The sequence below is a fragment of the Adiantum capillus-veneris genome, chromosome 3, assembly GCF_014529385.1.
Source record: "Adiantum capillus-veneris isolate H3 chromosome 3, ASM1452938v2, whole genome shotgun sequence".
Lineage (NCBI taxonomy): Eukaryota > Viridiplantae > Streptophyta > Polypodiopsida > Polypodiales > Pteridaceae > Adiantum > Adiantum capillus-veneris.
The window spans coordinates 87,440,847-87,452,884 of NC_140933.1; the positions used below are offsets into that span (position 1 = coordinate 87,440,847).

General features: G+C 41.0%; 1 protein-coding gene across 1 annotated transcript; it reads left to right on the top strand.

Annotated features, from left to right (window-relative positions):
* Window positions 1-1,426: 1,426 nt before the first annotated feature.
* LOC147461256 (large ribosomal subunit protein eL39) lies at window positions 1,427-2,282 on the top strand. The gene is made up of 3 exons (XM_086500391.1): window positions 1,427-1,477; window positions 1,628-1,731; window positions 1,975-2,282. The coding sequence occupies exons 1-3, from the start codon at window positions 1,442-1,444 to the stop codon at window positions 2,021-2,023; spliced, it is 189 nt and encodes a 62-aa protein (XP_086356517.1). The 5' UTR covers window positions 1,427-1,441; the 3' UTR covers window positions 2,024-2,282.
* Window positions 2,283-12,038: the final 9,756 nt, after the last annotated feature.

The window sequence follows — 12,038 nt, forward strand, 5'->3', positions numbered from 1 at the left end:
TCTCCTTTTTAAAGTACACTTTCTTTCATGAAAAATCCCCCCCCCCTCCCCCTCTCTTCCTCTTTTCCCTTTATAAACACCCCTCTCCTCCCCTCTATCAAGTTCTAAAACCTCCACTCCTACAAATTGCCACTGATGAGCTCCACAAGGAGTGAAACACGTTTGGTACACCCCACCCCAACTCAATCTCTCTTATCCAAGTGCTTCGCATGCTTGAAATACTACTTGTAGACGAAATATTCTTTTTCACCGAAATATTATGTCCGGACGGCGACCGAAAATTTGTCGAAAAACAACCGGTCGGTTGGCCGGTGGCCGATAGTCAATGGCCGGTGGGCCGGTGGTCGGAAGTCAATGGCTGGTGGCCGAATTCAAAAGCGGACTTGTCTTTTCAAGGACGGTCACACATGGGCAGGTCGGAGGGTCCGATTTGGACTTATCTACATAAGGGCGAATGCACATGGCTGTCTCTCATGAGAGAGGGCAACCCTTTTGGCCTATAAAAGGAGGCCATTTCTGCACACATTTCACAGGTATGATGTTGATGCAACAAGGTGGGTGTGAGGTGGTGAGAGTGAAGCAAGGCGGGAGCTCCAAAAGGGTATAATCCCTTTGTAACCTACTTCTTGTTTTGAAGTACTAAAGCCATTGAGTGACTGCTTTCCCGTGGACGTAGCCCACATTGGGTGAACCACGTATATCGTGTGTACTCTCTCTCTACTCTGTAATCTCTTGTGTGAGAAAATTATCTCTTTCTATTAAGTAATCTACTCAATTATCTACTTCGTTACGCCATTTTTCTTAACACTTTTGGTCTATAAAAAGAGGCCTTTTCTATGCAGAAAATGGATAGTGAAGCATAGTGAAGTTGATGTGAGGTGGTGAGAGTGAAGCAAAACGAGAGCTTCAAAAGGGTATAATATCTTTGTAGCTTATTTCTTGCCACGAAGTACTAAAGCCATTGAATGGTTGTTTTTACGTAGACATAGTTCACATTGGGTGAACCACATATATCATGTGTGATCTCTCTCTCTCTCTCTCTCTCTCTCTCTCTATTTTATAATTTTTCGTGTGTGAAAATTAACTCTCTCCATTAAGTAATCTACTCAATTATCTACTAAGGTACGTCTTATTTGCTAACAATAGTCACATGCATTTGAAGCAAGGAAACATAATTTCTAAGGTGAGATTTCACCGAATTAACCACATCTATGTCTTGAGAACTGAGCATTTCCAATTTGCCTGTCCGGGCGCTCCAATGTGAAAGCTGCCGAGCATTTGGGTTTTATTGTGCGTCTTTGGATTTCGGCATATCTTCCCGAAGCTGATCGACTCTTCCGAGGCGGCGAAGATGGTAAGCTTTCCTTCCCCTCGCATGACAGAGTACGTAGGAATGTGTCTATGTCTTCGTCTTGTCCATGGAAAGCTTTGAACGATCTCCATGGGCTCTGCTAGGGTTTATGACTTTGGGCGACAGGTTAGCTTTGTAAAAGGGGGCTTTGCCCCTCATCACCGCCGTCGGCCCTGTCCCTACGCACAAGCTCCTCCCATTTGGTTAATCTGTATGTTTTGTTGCTGTATACCTATCATTCAAACCAGGCCTGACTTGTGCTTGTCTGTTGATTAGCCTTCTCACAAGACGTTCATCATCAAGAAGAAGCTTGCGAAGAAGCAGAGACAGAACCGGCCGATTCCGCATTGGATCCGCATGCGGACGGACAACACTATTAGGTGCACACAAAAGCTGCCTTTTTTTGCCCTTAACGTGTAGTTAGTTGGCATGTTGTTGTGTTAAACCATGAATTCCTGAATGCTATCAATTGTTTTGTGGCTGGATTTGAACTTTATGAGAGGGATCCTTTGATTTAATTATGTATTTTGTTGATTGAGTACAAGCATCTTACGGTTTTCTGAATGCTCGCTATGGGATACATGGTGTTGGGAAGTTAGTGTTTTTTCTTTTTATACTTGCAGGTACAATGCTAAGCGGAGGCATTGGCGCAGAACCAAGCTTGGTCTGTAGACATTGACTTTTGATGGCAACACAAGCTGTCAAGTAGAAGATATCGTTTAGAAGAATGAGTAGCTATACCTGGGGATGCTATTCTGTATTCTTTGCCGGCTTCTTGCTGATGACAATTGACAACTCGGGTGATTTTTAGTATTCACCTCATTTCAATTTTGCTGTCTGAAGGCATTTGAAGGGTTAAAAGGTGTTTTTTTTTTTTCAGCATAGTTTGCTGATGAATGAAGTTTTGCCAATGATGAATTGGTTTATATTTTCCTTTTGTGCAATGTTTTTTGCTCTGAATTGGCGAATTTATCTCTTATCTTATTTATTTAGACAAGGAGGTCTCTGTTTTAGAGAGGGTAGGTGCTGATTAACAAGCATGTAAAGCTTTCTTGCTGATACAACATGGCTATTAATACACAAGGAGCTGACCTGATTGGGGCATGGAGCAATTTTTGGGTGAGGGTGTGGTGTGATTTTGCTTTGAAATGAAGCACAAAAGGTGGGATCATCACTTCTACGGGCTTTTCCCTGGAGTTCTTGTGCCTTCTTTGGAGCCCTTTGTCCAAAATGTTGTGAATAATATGATGATTCTGGTAATATTTCAGTCGCGGGGACATGCATCATATCGGCCGTAAAAGAAACTTATCTTTGGTGGTACTAGTTTTTTTGTTCGGGAATGAATTTGGGAATGAATTTGAGTCGCGTGCTCCTTTTGGATCAAGATAATACAACAGATGGGTTCTGTATTTTAGTTGCTAGCTAGGGACATTTTTGTTTTCCTTTAAGCTGCCTATCATGTGCCCTATGTCATGAATGACTAGTGAAAACAAAAGTTTCTAAGACAGTCTGCATGGAGATGGCTAGAATCCAGTTTTTATGTATTGAAGAGGGTTTCGAGTTGGAATTGAATTCAAGTAGGTGCGAGTATATCACGGTGTTTTTGATTGTCTAAGTGCATATCCATGAATGTGAGATGGGAGAGTTGCGAGAATTTGAATATTTGTGAAAACTGTATGTTTGTGTGGTCTGAAGGGAAGTAGGATAAGCCAACCCAAGAGAATTTTTTGATATATTGTGGATTTGTAGAAAGCAAAGATGGTGCTTTGGTAAGAGTACTAGCTCTCTTTGACCTATGTAAATATTCAGTGTTAGTCGTACAACATTTGACAGATCTATTTATGACTCGGGGGTCCTTGTAAGAAAGGACAATGCAAGACCATCACTCTTATCTCTAATAGAAATGTAGTGCTAAAAACTCCCTCTCAAGAAACCTGAGCTTTCTAGGCTTTAAAGCACCAGTTGAAACGAAAAAGGGAATGGTGCATGGTGTGAGAAAATGGAAGGGTGAGAGAAAGGTCGCAGCGTGGCTTGGCATGCCGTGTCTCTCTCTCTCTCTCTCTCTCTCTCTCTCTCTCTCTCTATAGAGCCTTGCGAGGTAGCTCGAGAGCCCTATCTCTCTCCCTAGTGCTGTGCTACAAGCCTCTCTCTCTCTCTCTCTCTCTCTCTCTCCCCCCCCCCCCCCCCCCCCCGGTTGCCATGGAGGTAAAAGGGCGAGGCCAGGGTGGGAAGGAAGATTTAAACAAAGGAGGCTGCGCTTGCAAGTGTGCTGCAGAGGTGAGAACCCACAGGCACTGCAGAGTTCAGGCCTGGCAGAGCGTTTGCAAGGCATCTAGCAGGCGAGAGGCGCAGAGGGCAGTGGCGCGTAGGTGGGCAGCCGCAGATGCGCAGAGCGTAGTGACTCAGAGGGCAGGGCCCCTTCTGTTGCAATTTTTGAGCTTTAGGCCGAGCGTCGCCGAGGGAATCTCCTCACGTAAAAGTGGTTTTATTTAAAGAACACCCAGGAAGAAAGTAGAAAGAGTAGAGGGAAGTTTAATTTGGTGAGGTGAGGTTATTTATTGCTCACAAGGGGCCCAACAGCTTTGGCTGGATTTTGATGCAGAAGGGACGTTTGACAAAGAATATATTCTTTTTGTCATACCAAAATTAGATGATTTTGTGTTTATGTATTAATTTTGATTTTTTCAATGTCGAAGGGGACATGATTTGGGGAAAGAGGACTTACTTATGAATTAGAGAAGCACGCTCTTGCATACAAAAAAAAAGAGTTTCATTTGGGTTTTTGGAGGAATTTCAAGATGTTTACACCTAGAGGTGACAACTCAAGTTGGGTTTGACCCGAAACAACCGCCCCCTTCAACTAAACTTGGCGATGTACATTTTTTCATCTCTTGGGATCTCTTGGATACATCGTGGTGGTTCTCATTGGATTTCACACATCATGGCTCCCTAGGATACACCTAGGATACATCGTGGTGATTCTCGAAGGACTCAACAAGTCATTGTTTCTTGGATTCATCCATCACACAAATAGACCAATGAAGAAAATAGGGAAGGTCCTTTGGCTTTCTTTTTCTTTGCTAGGGTAGTGTCAAGTCCCATTTACAACTTGCGTAGAAGTTTGGTAAACATAAAAACACATATTTTAGGGCAATATTGTGGTGTACATCTCTAATGCTTTATGAAGACATAATCAACAAAGGTATCTCTTGATTCTATGAAACATGAATAAAATTTATTGTTTATGAACCACTTTTGCATATAACTTCCTTCATTGACCTCCTCTAGTAGTGTGGTCCGGAGTTACCAAAGCGATGGATGGTGGCATTTTGAGGTGCATCGAGAATTGTAGTTCGAGGTGCATTGTTGGTGAGGGCATTTCAATATACTTGCTGGCTTTGTTGCAGGAGCTTGAAATGATGTGGTGTTGGGAAGTGTTATCAGTTGTGACATTGCTTTCCATTCTAGGTGGCGTTTTGAGGTGTTTGTTGATGTGCGGGGATGGCACTAAGCTAGTAGCGACAAGTGGGACAAGTAGCTATGGGTGTGTTTTGAATACTAAACCAAGCGCTAGGCAGGGCACGTAGCAATGCATGCTTTTTGAGATGCCTAGGGAAAATGGGGTAGAATTGTAGCCGATGGTTGCAGCGCAGTGAGGACCACCTATGGAGGTATATTGAGATGCACCTTGCAGATGCTCATAGGAGGACGGACTCTCTCTCTCTCTCTCTCTCTCTCTCTCTCTCTCTCTCTCTCTCTCTATATATATATATATATATATAAACATAAAAAAGTTCTTGAGAGCTCTCTATACAACAAGTTTTAAGAGTGTTGTCTTTGGTAGCGTGTTGAGATGCAATGCCGACGTCTTCTCCACCATGGCTTTGATACCAGTTGTGGGGAAGGAGATGGCTTCCCTTATGGACATGGTGACACAATAGGCAAGTAGAGATGCATACATTTGCACACAACAAAAGAAAAAGAGTTTCATTTGGGTTTTTGGTGGCCTTATAGGAGGGCATTACAAGATGTTCATACCTAGAGCACTCCCTTAAGAGTATTTTGTTTCATCTACATGCTATGACGAAGGATTCCTCTTATCTTCGTTGTTGATTTTTTATGGTTCTTTTGATTGAAAATTCTCTCTATGATGTACATGATGCTAGTTGGCATGTTAAAATCACTACCACAGTATTGCACGATTTAAATGTTGCTACTTGCTACTTGCAAAAAGCTACCGAGTTTGGTGTAATGCATTGTGCGGCAATAGACAACAATCCTCAACTCTTCTTTTTACACAATAAAAATATAGCAAGTAAAGGTCTGCCATCATGAAATTGTGAATCCAATAAAAGTACTCGACCCAACTCTATTAGCATTTTTCGTTCCTATGAGCATGTAAATTGATCACCTTGGACCAAGCTTGCCTTGTGGGCTTTATAAAAAACTTTTCTTGGGAAGCTTATCTTTTTAGTGCTAAGTTTTACCTTTGTTGTAGCTTAAGGTTTCATTGTTGTATCTTGGACCTTGTTTCTTGTGCTTTCGTTTGTTGAAGCAATTTTGTCATAGCGTATGTGTCCCCCCACATTATATGCAAGACCTGCGATTGTAATATTCTTTATTGAGATGATTGGTCTTAGAAAATCTTGGAATTTTACTCCTTGTTGAAGGAGAGGTTGCCAATGACATGCTGCCTCTGGTTGATGTAGATCCTTATTCCTTTTTCTTTAGCTTTTTCCTCCTCTTGTAGGGGGTTGATGTAGATCCTTGCTCCTCCTCCTTTAGTTTTCTCCTCCTCTTGAAGGGAGTTGATGGCTTCTTCTAACAACTAACATAGATCCTTCTCTAGTTTGAGAATGGATACCATCTGACCATCCTCTTCACGTATAAGTTTCAATGATAGAATGAGTTTATCTTCTTCATCTACTTTGGCACCATAGGCTACTGAGATGGACTCTTAAAGAATATTGCGGGATGAGAAAGTTAATCCCCAACGTAGAAGTGGGTTACTTAGAGCTGAGAAACACTTTCTTTTGTTGAGATTGAGGATCAATTAGGTGTTGATACAATTAAAGCAAGTGGCATCTCAATTTCAAATTTAGCTACCGTTTTGTGAGCATTTAGTTAAACATTAGTAAAGTCCTTAAAGCTTAATTCAAACCTTTTGGTTGATTGAGAGGAAAAGGGGTGCTACAAGCTAAGAAAAGGAAGTTGCTATTGATTTTTCTTTCAAGGAGAAATGTAAAGTGACTACCTAAAGTTTTCTTTCCCATATCCAAGCTTTTGACCTTGGTATTGCCATGAATCCTACTAAGAGAGGTATCTATCATCTCCATGTTGGGTTGGAAGATAAATATTGTTCCCTTGGAAATAGAAATTTGGTTTTCAAAACTCTTTCTGCCATTCAAGCAATGAGATCAATAGGCAAGGAATCAATGAGATCTTGTATTGAAGAAACTTCTTATGCCATTCAAGCAATGAGATCAGAGGGAAAGAATCTCATTGACTCATAGACATGTGGTAGACTCTATCCCATAGATACCATTACCAAAAGAACCCCTCCATTATTCAACTATTCTTCATTGATGAGGCTTGTAGTAGATGGCATTAAAGAGTTATTAAGCTGAACTCAAAACTTTGTAGCAAAGAGAGACATTCTTAATCTAGAAAACCATTTGCTGCAACAGTTTAAGGATTCTCTCAAGCATCATCTTAAAAAAAGCAAGGAGAAGATGAATAATTTGCAATCAATATTGAATACACCCAAGAAAAAGAAGGACTTGGGATTAAACAAAGACAAGATAAGCTGAAGAATATTGAGAATCTCAGTTGACAAGGTGAAGGCTGCAACATAAGAATTAAATCAGTGATGTAAAACATGTTTATTTTTCTTTTTTGATACCTTCAATTTCTTTCTTTACTTAAAGAAACTCGTGCTATAATCTTTGTATGTGTTCACTTAAGGTCCTCACTTCAACAAGGATTGTTCATAAGGAAACATGAAAGTAGATCATATCATTTTGTGAAGTGATTCCACGTGTTCTGTTGGAACTTGTTAATAGATGAGAGAAAGTTCAAGAAGGCTAGGAAGAAATGCATTAATAGATTCTTGCAGAGTTCTACCTTAAATAAAGATGATGTTCAAGGGACTATGGACAAAGTTGAAATCAGTAGGGCACGTTATTGATAGCTACTCAAGATCATGAATAGGAACTTGGGGATCGATATCGAGGAAGCTTTTTGAGCGAGCGACAAAGAGAGATTTTTCCAAATATTCCCTGGATGACATATTTTAGTGAAAAAGCTCGCTCACAGAGTGATAGGAGTCATTATAGCGAGATTTTTGAAGAGAGCCTTTTCTACACACACACACACACACACACACACACACACACACATGTATATATCTTTTTTTGTCCTTGTCTCTCCCTCTCTCTTTATCTCATTGTCTACATCTTTAGCTACTTATCTCTTTCTCGCATTATCAATATATTCCAATATTCCATCCCATCTTCTTGCCTCTATTTCTCCCCTTTACTATGTAACAAAGCATATTTCTTTCTCTCTCCCCCCTCACTCTCTCTCTCTCTAACCATGTCGTTCTATCTTCATATACATAGCGCACTTTATCACCCCCTCTATGTCCCTGTATCTCCCTCTCTCTCTCTCTCTCTCTCTCTCTCTCTCTCTCTCATCCTCCCCTTCCCCCCCTTAGGATGAGGGAGAGGGAGGGAGGGGGAGAAACCATCCAAGCATTTGAAAAGGTCATTTTGATGCCTCGTATTGGACAACAAATCGAAGCACAATCAATTGAACATTGACACATAAAGATGATGAATGCAAACAACATGTCTCAATTATCCAATGCAATAATGTTACAAGATAAAATCATAGAACATGGACTGACGGTATCTGGGATACAAGAGCTAATGGCAGCACGCAATACTCGACTACCCTGTTTAACGACACATGAACACTCGTAGAAAATCCTCATTGGTGAGCTTGCTCTGATGGATAAATATGTTATGATTCACATCAAGGCCAAAGTAGTGAAGGAAGAGAAAGTAAATGTACCTGCAAGCCATGTAGGGTTTGTTCTATGCTATGCAATCTGTGAAGTCTCCACATGTACAAATGGGATTGTTTGCGATGAACGTCATAAGACTCGCCTTGAACTTGCGAGGTAGAGGTTTGCACCACATATTTCTTGTGTAAACTAGGCTTAATAACAATGTGACCCACTATCTTAGCCTCCAATGCAACTACCGAGTCTACTCACTTCGTGTAGCAACCGACACTCCTGGTTGAAAATGCACTTGTACCGTTTCTGTTGTTGTACACTTCTTGATTGTGTATCTAGCAGCCTCCAAATTCATAAATGGTATGGTAGTCAAATTGGTCCCTTTCTCGACGAGCCATATGGAGGGCACTCTGGCTGGACAGAGTGATTGCGTTGCAAATGTGCAAGTGTGATCAACACTATCATTGCAAAACATATAATCCCTCAAAATGAGGGACCTTCTATACCTTTACCTTTGTTTTTGATGTTCTTTTTGCACTTTCCCCCTTGTGTGCCCAACCATCCTTGGCATTGCATCCTGCTTCCTTCCGGGATCCGACGAATTGCCCACATTTTCTTATGTATTTTAGACTCCTCTACCACCACACCCTCTTCACTTTCATTGCAGTGGCAGATATTCATTCCGCCTATCGCTTGTACACCTCTTTGATTCCTTGAAACATTCTGTGTAAGATACTCTGGACGATGCGAAGCATTTTCTTCCGCATAGCTTACATGGCCTGTTTGTTTTCTCTTCCTACAAATTGTGACATTATCTCCTTCAACAACTGGATGTTGATATAGAGGACTTCCCCTGAGATTTTTGGCCACCTCTCTTGCAACAACTGCCTGCATGGAGGCTCTACCTTGCTTTGCCCAATGAGCCAACTTTTTTGCGGAGGGTCCATCTCCATGATATCTGCCCTCCACAAATTCTAGTATCTTCACACTCTGAAGCAAGGAATTGGACAAGTTGGACACACATGCGTCATACAAGCTAATCATCTCCTTATGGCCCTCACCTACCAACCAGCTTACATTCTTGGTTTCTGCCAGGTTCATTGTGGGAACGAACGACAAATCATCAACTTCCTGCATAAAAGTTTTTTGTGAATGTATCTGGCACTTTTTACCCCCACAAAGTATTTTCTCCAATGAGGGTACCGCACATGCCACCAAATAAATCTGCAATAAATTTGAGTCATCCACTTTGCCCAAGGTCCACCAAGCTTGTATAGAGTTGTGGCTTCATCTTCACTTCGTGCACAACGCCATAGTTCACAAAGATGCTTTGCACCCATCTTGGAAATTCTTGAGCACATATTGGCTCGTGTGGATTTGGAGGCTCTGATCCCAATGAAACAAAAAATAATGCTCTCTACCTTCCATTTTGTTGTCAGGCCCACCATTAAACAATGTGCGTTCTGCTCTCTAGTTTGCTGCTACCTCATCAACCATGAATCCTTTGAAATCTGCTAGCAGATGTCCATTGTCAAGGAGCATTGCACTCATCATTTCCAGAGACATGATCTACGCTTGGGTATCTTTTTCTTTCATCTCACATATAGCAAAGGTTTGCATTTCTTGAATCCTGTGAAATTTGTATGAAAACCCTATAAATGATGCAAATAGACAAAAAAAGGTAATTCTTTTGCATAATGGCTACTTACACAAGATTGTAAACATGTGCAGCCATTGTTGTCCATCCCACGACCCTGCGAACGTGGTCCAAGAAAACCAAAATTTGTATAACCCTATACATGATGCAGACAAAAAAAAAGGCAAGTCTTTTGCATAATGGCTACTTACACAAGATCATAAACATGTGCGGCCATTGTTTTCCATCCACGACCTTGCGAACATGGTCAAAGCAAACCCAACTTCGTCGTAGGTCTCTAGTACCATCTTGTCACATTCTATTTTAACAAGCTCGACACCTAAATCTGGCCCAGTGGTTGACATCTTGAACACGTGGCATCTTCTCCCTACACCTTTGCATTACCCAGGGAACAAACATACCATGGAAATACCTATACCCACATGTGTTCTTTAGCCAAGGCAACTGAGACTCTATCCCCACTCCAAGTCTAGCAGCACTAGCTTCTTTCATCATATGCTTGAATATGAAATGAGAAATCAAGAAGGGAACATAATATACCAAGAACATTGAGTGGTTTCTCATGAAAATTGTAATTATACCTTTGCGTATGGACAAATGGTCGCATCTCCTCCAAGATCGAGAGGAGTTTGTTGTTGTTCAATTGTTCTCCGTTCTCTCAAACCACTGCTCCCATAACCATTTGTTTAGCAATATTCAGCTGCAAATGTCTTGGTCCATTAGTAGAAACTTCGGTGACTACACGAGAAACTAGCTCTCTTGTACGATGGATAGAAGATCTCAAGACACCTCTAGCTACCGGGTGGCTGTGGTTTCTAGGTGGATGGATAGACGTGTCCAAAGTTGTTGTCTGCAAGTAGATAATAAACAGTGCAAGGGCACTCTTGAAGCAGAACCATACTTTTTCCACAATGGATGCATTTTAGGATTCTGTTTGTTGAGCTCAGCATGCCCAACAAAGAAATTGATGTTACCAATTTGCTTGTCCAAGAAGTTTTATTTGGACGTCCGTTCACTGCTCTAATTGGACATGTAGTATTAGGGCAGATGAAGTGTCCATTGCATTTACTACGCCTTATGATAGCTGGATACTTCATTATTGTGTGTATAGGTTTCACCCAGCAATGGCCGTCATATATCTGCTCCATTCCCACCATTTTGGAGATAGCATTTTACTACGCCTTATGATGGCTAGTACTTCATTCTCGTGTGTACATGTTTCACCCAGTATTGGCCATCATACATCTGCTCCATTTCCACCATTTTGGAGACAGCATAAGGTACTAGCTCCAACTCATAGACACAATTGCCATTGTATTCCTATGGAACCTCCTACACCCTCTTCCTAATTGAGCACCTTTCTATCATTTTTTTTCAACTTAATTTGATGCTCTATAGCTAGAGCGAACCACAGAGGCTGTAGGCTCGTAGAAGAAGGTCCACACAAAAGCAAGCAGTATGTTTCTATGCATTTCTTTTTTGTGGAAAAACTATTTTAACGATAATGAGGCTAACGATAAGCATTTGTGTTGTGGTATTTCTTTGCTATTAGGGAGAAAAGGGATCGGCATGACACATCAAGACATCATTGATTTCACAACTAGTCTAGAAATAAATATAGTAAATGTGTCAGATCTATCGATAGTGATGTACTCTTCATCTGGTAGGTCACCATCTATCAAAAATAATATATCATCACATAAATCTTATATATATGTACATTATGTGCTTTTTTTGGATTTAAATATTGAACTTGGTATGTGCAATGTATATTATACTATAGGTGCTACTGTGGAACATGTTCAAATTGCACATTATAGTCCAAAAAAAAATAGAAGAAGAGATAAAAAATGCTCTATTAAGCCTCGTCCAGCCACATGTGGTCGAGAAAGGCCTCGTTGTGGTTCGTGAAGAAATGTCTGTGGATTCTGCGGTTAATGTTTTGTTTCTATTCCTACCCACCAACAATCTTGTTCATGGACTATTAGATATAATGATTCCACCATGGA

Excerpts from the sequence above, each read along its gene's own strand:
- LOC147461256 (XM_086500391.1), top strand. The coding sequence starts at position 1,442 with ATGGGCTCTGCTAGGGTTTATGACTTTGGGCGACAG. Across the intron at positions 1,478-1,627 it reads TTTATGACTTTGGGCGACAG|CCTTCTCACAAGACGTTCAT; the intron begins GTTAGCTTTGTA and ends TCTGTTGATTAG. Across the intron at positions 1,732-1,974 it reads CGGACGGACAACACTATTAG|GTACAATGCTAAGCGGAGGC; the intron begins GTGCACACAAAA and ends TTATACTTGCAG.